This window comes from Echiichthys vipera (genome assembly GCF_963691815.1).
Source record: "Echiichthys vipera genome assembly, chromosome: 21".
Taxonomy (NCBI): Eukaryota; Metazoa; Chordata; class Actinopteri; order Perciformes; family Trachinidae; genus Echiichthys; species Echiichthys vipera.
This window is the reverse complement of record NC_139846.1, coordinates 3,629,168-3,647,246: the sequence shown is the minus strand read 5'-3', so window position 1 is coordinate 3,647,246 and position 18,079 is coordinate 3,629,168. Positions and strand designations below refer to the sequence as shown.

General features: G+C 38.6%; 1 protein-coding gene across 4 annotated transcripts; it reads right to left on the bottom strand.

The window, feature by feature from the left end:
- Window positions 1–375: 375 nt before the first annotated feature.
- pdha1b (pyruvate dehydrogenase E1 subunit alpha 1b) lies at window positions 376–14,213 on the bottom strand. 4 transcript variants are annotated; one of them, XM_083936133.1, is made up of 13 exons: window positions 14,082–14,213; window positions 12,895–12,915; window positions 11,353–11,511; window positions 9,615–9,680; window positions 9,151–9,324; window positions 7,593–7,719; window positions 7,421–7,512; window positions 6,044–6,136; window positions 5,806–5,961; window positions 5,111–5,182; window positions 4,941–5,008; window positions 3,946–4,054; window positions 376–1,726 (listed from the first exon to the last, which is right to left on the bottom strand). In XM_083936133.1, exons 1-13 carry the CDS (start codon window positions 14,139–14,141, stop codon window positions 1,562–1,564), a joined length of 1,362 nt encoding a protein of 453 aa, XP_083792259.1. In that variant the 5' UTR covers window positions 14,142–14,213; the 3' UTR covers window positions 376–1,561. The 4 variants fall into 4 exon arrangements, with proteins under 4 accessions (XP_083792259.1, XP_083792261.1, XP_083792260.1 ...); XM_083936135.1 differs by lacking the exon at window positions 11,353–11,511; XM_083936134.1 differs by lacking the exon at window positions 12,895–12,915 and having other exon boundaries at window positions 14,082–14,203.
- Between the last annotated feature and the right edge of the window lie 3,866 nt (window positions 14,214–18,079).

Here is an 18,079-nt window from a genome sequence, read left to right as displayed (position 1 = left end):
TTTGGTCTTTAATCTATTATATTATTCATTTTATTTTTAAATGTATTTATTAATTTATTATACACATTATTTTAATCATTTATTTTTTTATTATTTTTAAATGTGTAGGTAATGTCGAGTTCCAAACGGTTGCATTGTTATTGTTCGAAAATTAAGATCATAAACATATTGGAAAAAAATAAAGTAGTTAAAATCAGGAACCATGATTTCTAATTTTTAATGATCTGTCAAAAGTAATTTAATTCATAACAAAATCCGCAAAGTAACTAAATCTGTCATGCCATGAAGTAGAAATAAAGTGCACTCAACATTAAATGTAAACAAAGAACTAGAAACCATATGCACCTTCACTCGTTCTTTATGCATTTATTTTACAGGCAGACAGTCTTTCATTTCCCATCGCACGCAAACACTTCATATCTGTACAAGTAGAGAGACGGACATGAAACAGAGAACCCGTCAGTATCTTCACATAATTCTCCAAATCACAGACAGAAAAATATTAGTGTTTTAATCTTCCAATAGAGGAAGATTTCTCTTTTTAATCAACAAACTAGAATCCCATTTTGTAACTTTAGTCTCCTTTCATTGTGGATTTATCTGAAGTAAGGAGTCATGTTGACTACTTTATATACTGTGACCAGTAAAATTGACCGAAAACAACATTTTGTCCTGGAGTGTCACCTTAAAGAACTGAAAAAGGTAAACAACTAACACCACCAAGAGGTGATCAAATCTGAGCGTTATTCCATTACAGGGCTGCCTTTGCCCCGGTCTGTTGTATTATCCTGTTGCATTGTGGGATATTTACATTTCACCACAGATAGTATGCAGTTCACTTTTAACTGGTTTCATACAACATCATCATTACAGAGAGGTTTTTTTTATTTGCTGATTATATTTATAATCTGCATTTGTAAGCAGCTACATTTATCTCTAAATGTAGTGAAGTATAAAGTAACGTTAAATGGAATTGCTCAAGTAAACTGCAGTAAAAGTGCTGGAGTAAATGTGTTTGTAGTGTGCAGTCGCTTAAAAACAGTTTAAACTAAACAAAGAGATCTGAAAAGTCAAAATACTGACATTTAAATATGAACGACTTTTTTTTCACAAAGTTGCTGCAGGTTTCTTGGCGGGAAAAGAGTTTGGTGAAGCGAAATCCGATTTATCAGAACATTAAAAGTCAGAAAAAACAGCTAAAGTAACTAAAAAGTGGAGGAAACAAACTGAGGGGGAGGAAAAGAAAAGATACATTTTGTGCGTATACCTTAATATTCAGCCCTGAAATATTTAAATCTTCTCAAACATTACAAATAATCTCTGGCAGCAGTTCAATGCGGTCATGGAGACACCCACCGACTGTCAGAGCAAAACACACAAACAAATCTTAAATAGATTTCTATATAAAACTATAAATAAATAAATAACATTGACAGGTTTCAGGTCCAGTCCCATTAAGGTGCGGAATGATCTAGCAATCCAGGAAGGAGGCGCCAAAGGTTTAGAAGTCTGGGGCTTCGTCAAGGAGGTGTGCAAGCATGCACATCTGGAGTGTGAGAGTCTAGCTGACGGACTTGAGTTTGGTCCAGGGGTTTGTCCCGCGGACCTCCAGCGGCAAGTCGTTGCTGAAGATGTGGTTGCACAGCTCCTCCAGCGGCGGCTCTGGGTCCGAGGTCGCAAACTGAGCCGCGTCCTCCACCTCCTTACGGATGGAGATGTCAATTTCCTGACGGGACAGAGGAGAGAAGGAGACCCGTTAATTAAAAACAAGAAAGAAGACGGAGGTGAGTGCGTGTGAGTGAGAGACAGAGAGAGAGAGAGAGAGACACACACACACACACACACACACACACACACACACACGGATGGAGACAAAGAACGAACGAACCGCGAGCGTGCATGAACGTGTGTGAAACACAGAGGTGGATCACTGATGTTTTGGGAGCTACAGAGGCACAGGAAACTTGGCCAAAATGAAAACGGTTGGCAAGATGAACGCAGCTGGTATCAGAAAATACTGGCGGAAAATGTGCACTCATCAGCCCTGGAGCTGTCCTTGGCTACAGCAGAACAAAGTGAAGGTTCTGGAGAGGCCAAGTCCACCTATCCTTGGCTACAACAGAACAAAGTGAAGGTTCTGGAGCGGCCAAGTCGACCTGTCCTTGGCTACGACAGAACAAAGAGAAGGTTCTGGAGCGGCCAAGTCGACCTGTCCTTGGCTACGGCAGAAGAAAGTGAAGGTTCTGGAGCGGCCAAGTCCACCTATCCTTGGCTACAGCAGAAGAAAGTGAAGGTTCTGGAGCGGCCAAATCCACCTGTCCTTGGCTACAGCAGAACAAAGTGAAGGTACTGGAGCGGCCAAATCCACCTGTCCTTGCCTACAGCAGAACAAAGTGAAGGTTCTGGAGCGGCCAAGTCGACCTGTCCTTGCCTACAACAGAACAAAGTGAAGGTTCTGGAGCATCCAAATCCACCTGTCCTTGGCTACAGCAGAACAAAGTGAAGGTTCTGGAGCATCCAAATCCATCTGTCCTTGGCTACAGCAGAACAAAGTGAAGGTACTGGAGCAGCCATCTCAATCTCCTGACCTCAATATCATTGAGCCACTCTGGGGAGATCTCAAACGTGCAGTTCATGCCAGACAGCCCAAGAACTTACAGGAACTGGAGGCTTTTTGCAAACAAGAATGGGCAGCTTTGCCATCTGAGAAAATAAAGAACCTCATTCACAACTACCACAAAAGACTTCAAGCTGTCACTGATGTTATAGGGGGCAATTCATGGTATTAACAACTGGGGTATGTAAACTTTTGATCAGGGTCATTTGGGTACTTTATTTTCTCATTTTGATTTAAAAAAGAGTAAACAAAGTTGTTTGCCAATAAATAGCTTCACCCAACCATTAACCATGAGTGGAAGAAAGGTTTTTGAGGTATCATTCATATTCTCTGAAGAATGGCCAAAAAATAATTCAATTCAAAAAACTTTATTTGTCCCCGGGGGGCAATTCAGGGCACACAGAGCAGCAAATAACGACAGTGCAACTATACATATATAAATACATTCTCCCAGGGTATGGAAACCTATGAGCACAAGTGTAGATATGGTGATATTCTTTTAAAAACATGTAAATACTACTGTGGGAACACAGGCAAAGCCTTAGTTACTTTGTTTTATTCGATTATTGCTTTTGTCATTTTAAATTTTTTTTTTGCAGAAATAATCATTCTTAAATTAAAAAAAGAGGAGAATAGCCTGTATATTTGGTAGATTTGACCACTTTTTGTTGTGAACTCAGTATGGTGAATGGAATTCAATGGTGAGTTGAGTCAGTGTATCATTCCATCCCTACTGATCAGTCTCCTTAAACTCTGTTTAATAATCTGTACAGGGGAGAGGTCAGAGCCCCTGCCCCTCAAAAAGGTCTCTGTACGGCCCTGCACCACACACTGATACCTGCTCTGTGGGAAACACTGATGTGCAATTAATAATCTCTCTAACATACCTGGACACTTTTCTTCTTTTTTGTGCAATAACTTTATCCACCACTTAAGTGCAATAATTTAATCAAACTGCCAAATTCTGCCATATACAGTCATACATATTTTATACCCGTCTCTACATTTAACTCATCTGATTTCATGTTCTGTGAATTTTATTTGACCTGTATTCGTATCTCTACTTTATACATATTTAACAGAGTTAAGTTTATTGTTTACTTTACATTGTTTTACATTCTGTATTTATTTAGCAAAGAGTTTATTGTTTACGGTTTATCGTTTTACTTTATATATTGATTTAGCCAAGAGTTTATTGCTTATCTTATACTGTATTTTGTGTTTTTGTAAGCTGCTTGAAATTTAATTTCCTTGCGGGAGTCCTCCTAAAGGATCAATAAAGAGAAGTCTAAGTGTGTGTGTGAGCGTGTGTCTGTGTGCTTCCTCACCTTGAACTCCTCCACTGACGCCATGTTGTTGCTGAGCATGCGCTCCTTCAGCATGGTGATGGGGTCGCTTTTACTGCGCACTTCCTGGATCTCGTCACGTGTGCGGTAGCTACAGGAAGTGACATCACAGTTAGAACTAAAACTTGGCCGCTCGCTCGTTAACAGGAAGATACAGAACAAATAAAGAAAACAATGGCACATCTTTAAATCGCAATACATTAATCAATGATATTATTGTATTGTTGGTGAAAGATTTTACAGAAAAAGATTTTGCAGTGGAAGTGAGTCAGGGTTTTTTCATTTATTTAACGCTTTTTATTTTATTAAAGCTTTTACATTTTTTGTAGATATGCATGATATGATTTTTAACCTGTTTTGTGGTTTTTGGTTTGCTTTTTTCTTCAAATCCTAATTTTTCAAGAAACTCTTTACAAAAAAGACATAAATTAATTTATATTTAAAACAATCTTTTTTAAAGTCTAAATAAAAAATGTTTAAAATGTAAAAAAATAAATGCCAAAATATTTAAAATTCATCTTTTTTAAGAACACTGTATTTCAAATAAATAAAATGAATGATCAAAATATAAAATAAATGCCAATAATATTAAAAAAGACCAAATATTTCGAAACAAAAACACCCAAAATATATATTTTCAAAAATGGCAAAAATATTTCAAATCCATTTTAAAAAGAAAAGAAACACCAAAACTATTTGAAAACAAAACCGGTGTTTAGTAATAGTAGTATAAAAAAATCTCCAAGTCATAAATTCAAAGTAACACTTCCACCACCATCAGCAGGAGTCAAATCTCCATTAGTCCTGACTTTGAGAATATTTTGATACATTTGTCCATCCATCAGTGCTTCTATGAGACATTTATTCATAAAGAGGAAACTTTACTGATTTCAGGGACAAGTCCCCAAGGAACAGGCTCCCTTAGATAGTTTCAATCATCTCGACCCAGAGAAAAGACCAAATATAAGGTTACTCACCTGACGCCGGGGTCACTCATGCTATGTCCATGGTAACGGTAAGTCTGCAGCTCCATTATAATGGGACCCTAAAACACACGACAGGTCATTTCTCACTGCAGTCGGCCACCTTTATTTTAAAAAAAAACCCAAAACAACAAAAAAAACCACTAGAGAACAAATCTGCTCACCTTTCCAGATCTGCAGTGGTCTGCAGCGAACTTTGTGGCCTCTCTGACGCACAGGACGTCCATCCCATCCACCTACGACACAAACAAACAAACATTCACAGTGTTGGACCCTTTGCACTCATGTTTAGACGCCACGCTTTGATAACTGGATATCCATCTTCTACTACAACTCCCTGCTCATTTTGAACACACGCAAAATGCTCCACGCTGATGTTTGACAGCTTCTTCTTATCGTTGCTTCAGCAAATAAAAGTCAAAATATTTCAAGAAAAAAAAGTCCCTAATTTTATAAAAATAAAGTTTTTATTTAGTGAAAATGATGTAACAGTATTTCAAGAGAAAAAATCAATAATGAGAATAAATTTGTAATTTAGTGAAGATAAAGTCATAGTTCATCAAGAGACATCGTAGCTTCTACAATTCTTAAGAGCACAAACAAACCTCTACAGCAGTAAAATGCAACATTCACACGGCATTAAGCAGCGTGTGCGTGTGTGCAGTATCATACATGAGCATCAGACAGCTGTGTGGATGCTCACACCTGCAACTGCCAGGACGGACTGTGAGCGTCCTCCTGTTATAGTCTGGGTCTGTCCAGGCCGGCTGCAGCGTACAGTCAACAGACACACTGCAGCCACCGCCCACGACCCCGAGTGTTCATCAACACTTTAATGTCTCTAATGTTCACGTCTCACTCTGATTCCAGGGATGAAGTCTCCTCTCTTGTAGTAGTCGGTGCTGGCCGAAGCTCTCTCCACAGACGTGCCCATGCCGTACTTGTTGTTCTCGCAGATGAAGATGCACGGCAACTTCCAGAGGGCGGCCATGTTGAACGACTCAAACAGCTGGCCCTGATTGGACCAGATGGAACAGGTAGGCTTGAGCACATGTGTTCCTATATTAATAAAGTGTTACTTTTAAAGTTTAATTTACCTGATTGGCTGCTCCGTCTCCGTAGAGAGCGACACACACCTGGTTGTTGCCTTGGTACTGGCAGGCCAGAGCGATGCCGGCTCCTAAAGGAACCTGGACAAGTGGACACAGGTGTGTACAGACAAAAAAACTCTGACTAAGGCTCAACCAAAGACAAGAAAAAGGTTACAAATACGTCTGAAATAAAGGCATCTTGTCTTCATTTGATGGCTCGATTTTTGCTAAACAAAGCATTTCAGGAATTGTGCAAAAGTTTTTCAGTTGTTTTATGACCTTTTTAACGGTCATACGTTCGGACCCCGTCATGTCATATCTGTTTGCACTGATATGCTTTCATTTTACAGTCCTTCTGCGCTCCTTAAAAAAAATTTTTTTTTTTAAAAGGAATACTTAACCCACAAAATGATTGTGTATCAGTGTTTTTCATTGAAATCATGAAAAGCTTTTGTCTCATGCCCCTAAGGTAAAAAACAAACATGAAAAAAAGTCCCTAATTTAATGACAACAAAGTTTCAATTTAATGAATGATGTAACAATATTATGAAATCAAAGTTGTAATATTACAAGAAAAAAGTCTTAATTTAATGGAAATTAAGTTGTAATATACAAAACTAATATTATAAGAATAAAATCATAATTTGTAATATCTCACGAAAAAGAGTTCCTAATTTGATGAAAATGAATTTGTAATATAAAAGGTTAAATGAAATAAAAATCCCTAATGAGAATTAGGTTGTAATTTAATTAAAATAAAGTTGGGATATTTCAAGAAAAAAAGGGTCAAAATATTACAAGAATAAAGTCTTAATTTAATGGAAATTAAGTTGTAATACATTTCAAAACACTAATATGACAAGAAATGATCAAGAACATTTCTCTAATTTAATGAAAATAGTTTGAATTTAATGAATATGATGTAACAATATTTCAAGAGAAAAAAGTTGAATTTTTTTGAGAATAGAGTTGCAATTTATTAAAAAGTAACTTGTTATGCTAAATGGAGAGCTCTTGATGAACTGAATAAAAATGATGGTCCATGTTTAACAACCGCAAAACTTTATCAAAAGATCTGTGCAGACAACTCCTGCAGACCAATCACTGTCTGGTTTACTCAGCAGGTACAAACGTGGCATGTTTATGATTGGAGGCCTCATGGGGAAAAGAAGGATAAAATAAAAGATAACAGCAAAGTCGGAATTTAACAGAAATAAAATGGTAATATGAAAGTTAAAAAAAACCCTAATATGAGAATACAGTTGTAATTTTATGAAAATAAAGTTGTAAAATTCCAAGAACAAAAGGTTTTCTGGGACCGTAGAGAACTACAGTATAACAACGTTGTTTTAGGATTTCTCCGTGTGTTGTCAGTGCATTTACCTGAGCTCCAACGATGCCGTTGCCTCCGTAGAAATGTGGAGCGTACATGTGCATGGACCCTCCCTTCCCTTTGGCCACGCCCCCTTTACGGCCTGAGGAGGAGTGAATACTTGCGAAAAAGGTACGATTCATCCCCATGGCTTGATTTAAAAAAAACAAAGCCGCCTCTCACCTGTGAGCTCGGCCAGGATCTCTTTGACAGAGATCCCGCGGGTGTATGTGTAGCCGTGGGCGCGGTAGGCAGTGATCAGGTGATCCGAGGGGTTGATGGCCGACTCGATGCCCACCGCACACGCTTCCTGCAGGAGAAGACGAACTTTAGGACATTTATCATGCTGTAATTAGGGGTGCACGATAATTATCAGCCCATAACTGGAAAGTATTACGTCATTCCGTTATCATGACGAATAGTCCCGATAACCTATATATTTGTCAGCACGACAACGCCCCGCTCCAACTATCACATTCAAATGGCCTGAAGTGAATACTGCGTTCAAGTTACGTTAGCATAATTAGAAAAACTATCTGACTGGGAAAAATTCAAGAATACCCCCTCATGTCAGAAAATAAATCGTTAACTCGGTCAAAATTGTGGTAGTTGCTGACTTGAAATGATATCCACAGTATTTTCCACCTGTTACACATGAACAATAGAAAAATGAACTTAAAAAGGCAGAACGAACGCATTCTAAATTTTAAAAGCATATGAGGACGCCCGCGCTGCTAAAGACGCTAGCAACTTAAAGCTAGCTGCAAAGAAGCCACTGGGACTTACACACATCGGCGATGCTTTCAAAAAATTCGCCAGAAATGACCCACGGGCTAAGGCTATTGAAGACTTAATCATGGAAATGATGGCACTTGATGACCAGTCAATCATTTAAACTTAATTTTTGTTAGTATGGAATGCACTTTTTCAGTTTGTTTACACAGTTTAAACTGGGTCTGTGCATAATGCACATTTTATTTACTGTTATTGAAGAATGCACTTTTCAGATTGCGTGCATTTCTTTTTTCTAGTGGCTTGCCAATAGTTTTTCATTGGCAAAAATAAATATTTCCATTTAAAGAGTCCAAACTGTTTTAGTTTGTTAATAGTATTAATGTCATGGTCATATGTATATGTGTTAACGGTATCAGCTTTTTAAAAAAGTAAGGGTGCATCCCTAGCTGTAATTAAACTTTTTAAACACAACTAGTGATGCAAGTGAACCTTAACTAATGAGAGAAATAAACCATTTTTACTGTTCGGACATTTATTTTTCATTTTCTGCCTCTTCTCTCATTTTAACAAACAATTCACATCACGTATGAACCTTCCTTTTTGCATTTGTTCATAAGAAGGTATTGTGCTTTTGTTTTTTAAAGGTATTTTTCCACTGCCTTGTTTTCGTTGTCTCTAAACTTTACCCCCATACTGATCACTTGATCTACAATATTTTAAAGAATTTATTTTATTGAAAAATGCTCAATTGATAAATTTCCCTGTGTTTATATTTATTTTATATTTCTTGCTATCATTTATTGTTTCTTACTGATGTTTCCATGTTTGCTGCTGTAATAAGGAAATGTCCCCTTTGTTGGACTGATCTTTCTCATGTTGATTTTCTGCTCAGCAGCAGTCAAAACCTCTAAATGCAAGAGAGGAAACAGGAACTAGATCTAGAAAGGAATCAAATTCCTATTATTGTTTCCACACAATCCACAAGGTCATGTTCACATGTCCTCACCTGTCCATCGTACAGGTGACAGAAGCCTCTGATGATCTTCTGTTTGTAGAGCTGATCGGCTTTGAGCTCCATGCGCCTCACCGTCTGCATGACGCGGTAATACTGCAGGCCCTGCTCCCTCGTCAGCTCCGCCTGCAACGGAGGACTCTCCTCCAGACGGTGAACGTCGCATTTCTACCACAACAAAAACGTCATTTAACACACACACACACACACACACACACACACACACACACACACACACACACACACACACACACACACACACACACACACACACACACACACACACACACACACACACACACACACACACACACACACACACACACACACACACACACACACACACACACACACACACACACACACACACACACACACACACACACACACACACACACACACACACACACACACACACACACACACACACACACACACACACACACACACACACACACCTTGATGTCAAAGGTCGCCTGAGAGGTAAAGTCAGCGAAGGAGCGGGAAACCACGACTCTGGCTCCCTAGAGACCAAAAACACACAAAGGTTATCATTATGTCACAAAATCAGTGACACATAATGAACCACAAAGACAGGAGGTGTGGAGGTTCTGCCCTCATCACAGCAGGTGGAAGAAGGCAAGTGGGCTTCAGAGGTGTTGAGGATCAGGTTTTAGGGGTCTGGAGGTTCATCCTGGAGTGTGTGTGTGTGTGTGTGTGTGTGTGTGTGTGTGTGTGTGTGTGTGTGTGTGTGTGTGTGTGTGTGTGTGTGTGTGTGTGTGTGTGTGTGTGTGTGTGTGTGTGTGTGTGTGTGTGTGTGTGTGTGTGTGTGTGTGTGTGTCATGGGGAGGTCAGTAACAGGGTGGGAGGAAAACCCCAGCTGGATCTTTTCAAACAGTCTAAAAAAACATCTTGGTTCTGGGGAAATATTGAAAGAGTCAAAAATAAATATTGAAATAAAAACAGAGATTACTCTAATCAGGAAATATCTGTAGGATTGATCTTGTGAGCTCCATTGTATCTTACTCACAGATCAGTCTGGTAAGATGCGGCGGAGAAAGAAAGTCAACTGCACCAATCAGGGATGGTTTAAAAGGCAGCTTTAAACCCCTGAACACCCACACAGGTGTTTTCCCTTCTTCTGGCTGATTAGACCTCTGCTTGGGTTGAAGGTGGGCGGGGCTTTGATGACAATTTGATGGGACTTTGGGGTCAGAAATGTCTACCACTAAGAATGATAAAGGCGAGCGAGGGCCCGTTCATCGCCGCTTTCATTTTTGGATCTTGAGACACTAGACGGCTCATTCACCTTTAATATTTGTTGAATTAGAGATATTTAAATATTTCTGGGACAACATCCATCCATCATCTTCAAGCGCTTGTCCCTAACGGGGGGCTGGAGCTGATCCCAGCTGACATCGGGGTACACTCTGTTTGGCTTTATGTGCCCTGTGATTGACTGACTACCATGCACACTTACATTCACACCTACGGGCAATTTAGAGTCATCAATTAACCTAACACCTGCATGTCTTTGGACTGTGCCAGAGAAACACGTGGAGAACATGCAAACTCTACAGAGAAGGGCACCAACCGAGATTTGAACCAGGAACCATCTTGCTGTGAGGTGACAGTGCTAACCACCAGACCAGCGTGCAACCTCCACATTGATCAAGTAATTGATTCAACTGACAAAGAACTAGATGAATAATAAAGAGGTACTTTTGGGGTCTTTTGTGTTACATTTTTATTATCAAGCTTATGAGCTGCACAATATCGTAATTACTCAAAATATAGAGAGGTACAAATTGCAGCCATATTTGTAGTTTTGACACCTAAAAGCTGATCCTGGTCAGAATTTACTTTGAGTTCTTCAGAGTTGTGTAATTTAAAATGGTTTAAATGATTCAAATTTGAAACCGTAATGCGAATTTTACCTTGGTTAATCATGAAACAGGAAACCGTTTCATCCCTGCGTTGAGCCCTACGTTCACCTGTGATTCATTTGTTTTTTTAACCCTCAACTTTACTGATTTCACACCTTCAGTTAGTGATTTCACAGTAAGAAAAAAAAGAGAACCAAGAAATGATCCTCACATTCCCAACAGTTGTTCTGACGACTTTAAGAGGTTAATTAGGGTTAAAAGACAGATTCCCGCCCTGTTAGTGATCAAACAGAGGATGCTAACTTCTTACTGGTGTGTCTAGCTGGTCGGTCTGGGCGCTAACTAACTGTGCAGCAGACGCCCTAGTACTGACTGGTGGTGGTTTGGGTGGTAGTCGCCGGGTCTGTGCCAAGGCGGGCGCCACCGCCGGCGACGTTACATTGACGTACTCTGACAGGTCAGTCAGCAACTGGGGGACACAGGAGCCAACCAATCAGACCAGAGCACAGCCAGAGGAGCTCTACAGCAGCAGCTAAACAGACATGCACAACTTCTGGAGACTAAAATTACATAAACACACACAGTCTGGCAGCAGCCCAACAGTGTCTACACTTAACATTCTTTCATTGGCACAACATTTAATACCAAGGAAAAACACGTTTTCGCTGGCCGTGGAAGACTGGAAAAGGAGCTCAGTGAGACAAGCTTGTCACTGCCCGGTTACATTTGAAAGCGTGCACTGCATTTTGGTTCATAATGCAAGATCATACTTAAGCCACGCCACAGGAGAAGGAGCTCTTGTCACCGAAAAAAGAGAATTAGAACGGCAGTGTGACCGACGAATTGAGAAAACGAGGGTAAACGGCTTCTTGGCACATAACGCCTGTCGTAGTTGCAACGCACGTTTGAAAAAGCGAGGCCCTAGAGAGCACAATATAAAAATTCAGGGTTCGTACACCTTTTCCAAGGTCAAATTCAAGAACTTTTAAGGTCCATTTAAAAGCTTTTCTAGCACCTTAGGGCTGTGATAAATTACATACTTCTCTGAATACATATTGAAAGTGATTATTTCACCTTTTTTATCCCATTAAAAAGAGACGGTATTATACTATAAACAACGAAATTGTGTTTCGTAACACCAGAAGGATAAGAAATAAAATTTCTATTCTATAGATATTTGTTGTGAAAGAACGCAGATACAATTTATAAGCATTTTGAAGCACTTTATCCAAAATTCAAGCACTTCTCAATCCTTGAAAACACATTACAAATTTTACCACAAGATGGGAGAAAAACCTACACAGTGCTTTAAAAGTATGTCGATGATTATCCGGATAATATTGTGAATCACAATCATATTGGACAGGATAATTGTGATCGTTCTGTGTCTATTCAAAAGCTTTATAAACCTTTTAAAAGCTAGCCAGCACAAAAATGCATTCAACATAGCAGATAAACATCACCCACTTAAAAAAAATTTTTTTTTAAATTGGTGAACATATTATTTGACGACGCCATAGCGACGTTTGGATGATAAATCGGTGTGTCTCTGGTTCAAAAGGGTAGGAAATGTTGTGCCAATGTAAAATACCACTGGGACGGCTTTTAACCGCCGTAACCAGGTTTAACCACAGATTATACCATCACATCACTGTGTAAAGAACAGAAACACAGAGACTTCTGTTTGGAATAATGAACAATATCAATTAAATCCAAAGAATTAAAAACTAAAAACACAGTAAAAGAGTTTTGATGGTTAAGAGGCAAAAGAATGCGTTTGGTTTTCCTGGTTTAGCGGACACATCCCTGCAGAGGGAAGGAACAAACATCAGCCGAGCAACGGGCCGCTTACCTCTGACACTGTTTGGGCTCCCTATGGTTCAGGCGAGGGAGGGAAGGGGGAGAGGAGGGAGAGAAGCAAGAAATAAGTGGGGATTGTTGAGTGCGTGTGTGTATGAATGAAGGAGTGGAAGCCAGAGGGAGAGCGCAAGAGCCGTAAAACAGAGTTCCTACAGTCACACATTTGGTTTAAGGCTCAAAGTTTTCAGTAAATAGTTGCATAATTTATAAAAATCATAAAACCTGATTCATGTCAAGTTAATGACAGACTGTAGGATCCCTGCTGCCACTGAAACACCACAACACAGACAGACAACAACAGAAGCGCTGCCGTAAATATGGACGCACTAATGTGTTTCAACTACCATCTTTTATTTACACTTCAATTAATTCATATTCAGATGTAAAGGTTTTAAGTGCAAATGCAAAATGTGTAGAATTTTAAAAATAATTTTAATGTCAATTTTAAAAAAAATACTGCACTATGGCTTTTTCTTTTAGACATACTATGACTTTTTCAAATATACTATGACTTTTCATATTTTGGACATTATACTATGGCTTTTGAATTATTTTTTGACATACTATACAGGAATGTCTGTATAGTGTGATTTTCAATCTTTTATGCATAATATACTATGACTTTCATTTTTTAAGACATGCTATACTAAGACCTTTTCCAATTATTTAGACATACTATACTATGACTTCTTCAATTATTAAGACATACTATATTATGACCTTTTCAATTATTAAGATATACTATAACTTCTTTATTTTTTGAAATACTCAGTTTAGTAGGAGACTCCATACGTTTGTTTTTCTATTCGTTACTGTCATTTTAATTTATATTATTATTGCTTATACACTTAGAAATAGATTTAATATTGTAAAGAATAAAAGCTGCTCAAAGAAGTCAAACCACCACAGTCAGACAATTTAAAGATTACGCAGAGCTCCTTCATTTCGCCGTGCTTTGTTTAAACCAGCACTTTAGCCACTCAACAACCGGCAAACACACACATTACAAACATTATACATCCGAGCAGAACATGCAGGAGAGCAAGAGTCAAACTAGCCTCTGATGCTAATGTGGCTAACATGCTTCTCACAAGGTCAACAAACAGAACCAGGCTAGTTAGCTGTTAGCATTGGCTCATTAACGGCCCACAGCTCAGAGTTCACCCGGAAACCACTCACCACACTCCTGCCAGTGATCCTACAAAGAGCGTTAGAGATAATGGTTAACATATTGTTCATGCTACTAAACGACGAACCGGACTCTGAAGGGATTAAAAACAGGATGTTAGTCGCTTCTGCGCTGATGCTAATCCCGTGTTAGTGTCCGTCTGAGAAAAACCACCGGTGGGGAACAGACTGCACCGAATACGGTTCCCCTTCAGAGGTTTATATACTGTAGCTGCCCGGAAGTAAGATTTAAAATTTAATTCAATACACAAATCCATAGTGTTACATATATGCAAATATTTAAATAACATGAAATAGTCCATATAAATTATTAAAACAGGAATGTCGATTAAAAGAAGAAAGAGTTAATTAAGACTATTTAATGGATTTGTCTTACAGTAGGCTACGTTTAAAGCATTTTTGTTAATAGAATTGAACAGAATAGAATTACTTTAATGATCCCAGACTGGGAAATTATTTGGATTGCATTCATTTAACAAAGTACGAAAATTGAAATTGCACTGTGTAATAATTGTATTACCTGTATTAATTTATATGTTGTAGTGTTGGGCCCAAGAGTTATATGGGAAATAAATAAAACATATATATATATGTTTTTTTTGTGATCAAATTTTTATTTTCTTTTTTATACTGAAAAACTTAGAAAGGTACAAGTCAATAATACAACAATAAATCATAAGCCATGTATTCATATATACCCATACCTATAAACGTACTGTATAGATACATGAAAGTGAACAATAAAACTAAAATAACAATACAAATAAAATAATAAAATAATAATAAATTACATGTGCATGTAGTAAGGTCAAAGAAAAATGAATAAATAAATAAATAACAAAAAAAAAAATAATGAAAAAAAAAAAAAAAGAAAAAGAAAAAAAAAAAAAAAATAATAATAATAATAAAATAAAATAAAAAAATAAAAAAAAATAACAAAAATACATAAATAAAATGACTACCCCAACACAAGCCACCCACCCCCTGGATCCAGATTCCAATAGTCTTAATCACACACTACAGTTGAAGCGCACGGAGGACAGTTAGGAGCGAGTTCCAAGCCTCTATTGCGGATTCTTTGGCTCCGTGTACTCGAGCTGTTGACAACTCTAAATAGACAATGTCCAGGTACGTTAAAATCCATGCTCGGAAGGAAAGTGAGTGAGGAGGTTTCCAGCGTGTGGCAATTAGTTTTTTTGCAGCTGTGATTCCCGCCAGCAAAGCTCTCCTCTCGTCCAGTGTCAGACCCAGCCCTGACAAGTCATTTAAAATTAGTGTGGCAGGCAAACAAGGCAAACTGATCTTGAACAACTGAGACAGATTCAAGGCAACCATTTTCCAAAATTCCGCCACTGGTGTGCACTCCCAGAACATGTGAAAATAACTGCCGATCACTTTGGAAGAACATAACGTACATGTAGGATCATTTATAACTTTCATCAAATGAAGCTTCCTAGGAGTAAAGTATACTCTATGTATATAATTATAGTGTATTTGTTGATGGTCAGGATTTCTGGATGCTAAACTTACATCAACCCATACTCTATCCCAATTAAATGTAGCTTTCAAATTTGGGATATCTTTCCTCCATGTTTTATCTAATGCCAGAGGTCTGTAAGAGTGTCGCAACACGAACCAATAAAGTCTTGAAACAAAACCACTTGTATTTCCAGCAGATTCAAACAATTTGCGGATTGGGTGTGTAACAAGAGGGCTCTGTAATGAAATACCATTGCTTTTTAAGGTGGATCTCAGTTGCAAATAAAAGAAAAAGGAGGTACGCGTTATACCATATTTAATACAAATGTCCTGAAAAGTAAGTAACCACTTTTCCCCAAAGATATCGTTAAGTGTACAAATGTTTTTTCTTTCCCAGTCAGGAAAATGAATGTGTTGACCTCCGATCAACAATCTATCATTGTTAAATATTGGAGAATGTGGGCCCCATCCAGAAGAGCAACCAACTAACTTCTCCACCCTCCTCCATACAAGTAATAAATATGAAATCATGGATCCAAATCTTAAACGACATTGGTGGACTGAGATGTTAGAATGCAAAAAGCTAGCATACGAATATGGGGCTAGTATCTGCTCCTCTAGGGCACGCCATGATACCTGAGCATTAGGTTGAAACCAAGTTAATAAAGGGAAGCATTGAGCTTACAAAATTGACTCTGGGCAGAATATTCATTTTAATTATAGCTACCCTGCCACGGAGTGAATTTGGCAGGTTAGACCACCTGTCTAGATCTGCAATGATTTTATTAAGTGTATTACCAAAATTGTTTTTAGCTATTGTCTGTACAGAAGAGTAAATATCAATCCCGAGATAAATAAAGTTTTTACAAACTGGAATGGATGCAGGGATAGGTACATCATACATGGCCAGATTCAAAGGGAGCAAGGCTGATTTCTGCCAATTTATTTTAAAACCGGAAAGCTTGCCATAATCTTCAAAGGTTGACAAAACATGTGGTATACATTGCACTGGGTTGTTTAAATACAATAAAACATCATCGGCATAAAGCGAAATGTGATGGTGTGTTCCTCTAATGGTAATTGGAGAAATTGTGGGAGACATACGGATGGCCTGCGCCAGTGGTTCAAGAGAAAGGGCGAATAACAGAGGGCTGAGAGGACAGCCCTGCCTTGACCCTCTCGATATAGCAAAGGGAGGAGAGCTAGTTTCGCCTGTTAGCACCACGGCTGTTGGGTTTTTATACAGCACCTTAATCATATTAATGAACGGCATGCCAAATCCCATAGACTCTAGCACTGACCATAGAAAGGGCCACTCCAGGCGGTCGAAGGCCTTCATCGCATCTAGTGAAAGAACAGCAGCAGGGGAACTCAAGGTTTGAACACCATCTATAACATGCAATAATCGTCTAACGTTATCCGTTGCCAATCTAGACTTTATAAACCCTGTTTGGTCACTGTGAACCAATACTGTCATATAGCCTTGAAGCCGCCGGGCCAGTAATTTAGCAAAAACCTTTAAATCTGCATTTAAGAGTGAAAGAGGCCTGTAACTGGAGCACTCGACCGGATCCTTTCCCTTTTTAAGAAGGAGTGAGATTAAAGCCGAATTAACATCTCTCGAAAATGAACCCACTTCTATTGAATATTGGATCATGTCCACTAGCAGTGGACCAATCAAAGGCCAGAAAGTAAGATAGAATTCGGGTGGGATTCCGTCCGGCCCTGGTGATCTACCTTTACGCATTTCTCTGACTGCTGCTTCACACTCCTGTAAAGTAACAGAGGCATCTAGTTTTACAGAGTCATCTTCGCTAAGGCGAGATAATTTAATGTCATTTAAGAAATTATTCCAGGCACGTTTATCAAAATGATTTTCCGAACTATACAGCTCCTGATAAAAGGAGGCAAGAGAAGCATTTACTTTTTTTGGGTCAGATTGTATGATGTCATCTTTATCTTTAATGCAAAAAATATCAGCAAAGTGCTCATCATTTCGAAGCTTCATTGCTAAGAGGTGACTGGGTTTAGAGGAGTTAAAATAGTAAGTTTGCCTCGTTTTGTGCATGAGGAATTCTGAACGGCGTTTCAAAAGAGAATTAATCTCTTTTTTAATCATTTCCTTCTGTAGGGCTGTGTGGTCATTAAAATTATGTTGCAAGGTGGCATCAAGAGTTGCATATTTTAATTCTAAATCCTCCAATTTGGCCGAGCGCTCCTTGTTTCGTGTTGAGGCATATAAGGTGGTATTGCTTCTTATAAAGCCCTTCACTGCCTCCCAAAGTATTCTAGGATCAGAAACAGAGCTGACATTAAACTCCAGAAATTCGCTAAAATTGCTTTCAAACTGAGTTTTAAATTTTTCATCTCGAAGTAAGGATGAGTTAAAGCGCCACCTAGGGGCTTTAGTAGAAGATGGACGAACAGTAACCGAACAATGTATTGGTTTGTGGTCAGACCAGGTAACTGGAATATAATGCACATTTTGAATATTTTGAAATAAATCTTGG

What these genes read in the sequence shown, in the direction of transcription:
- pdha1b (XM_083936133.1), bottom strand. Translation starts at nt 14,141, where the DNA reads ATGAACAATATGTTAACCATTATCTCTAACGCTCTTTGTAGGATCACT. An exon ending in GAGCCCAAACAGTGTCAGAG is followed by an intron (nt 11,512 to 12,894) that starts GTAAGCGGCCCG and finishes TGTGTCCCCCAG; the next exon opens with TTGCTGACTGACCTGTCAGA. An exon ending in ACGGCATCGTTGGAGCTCAG is followed by an intron (nt 6,137 to 7,420) that starts GTAAATGCACTG and finishes CCACTTGTCCAG; the next exon opens with GTTCCTTTAGGAGCCGGCAT.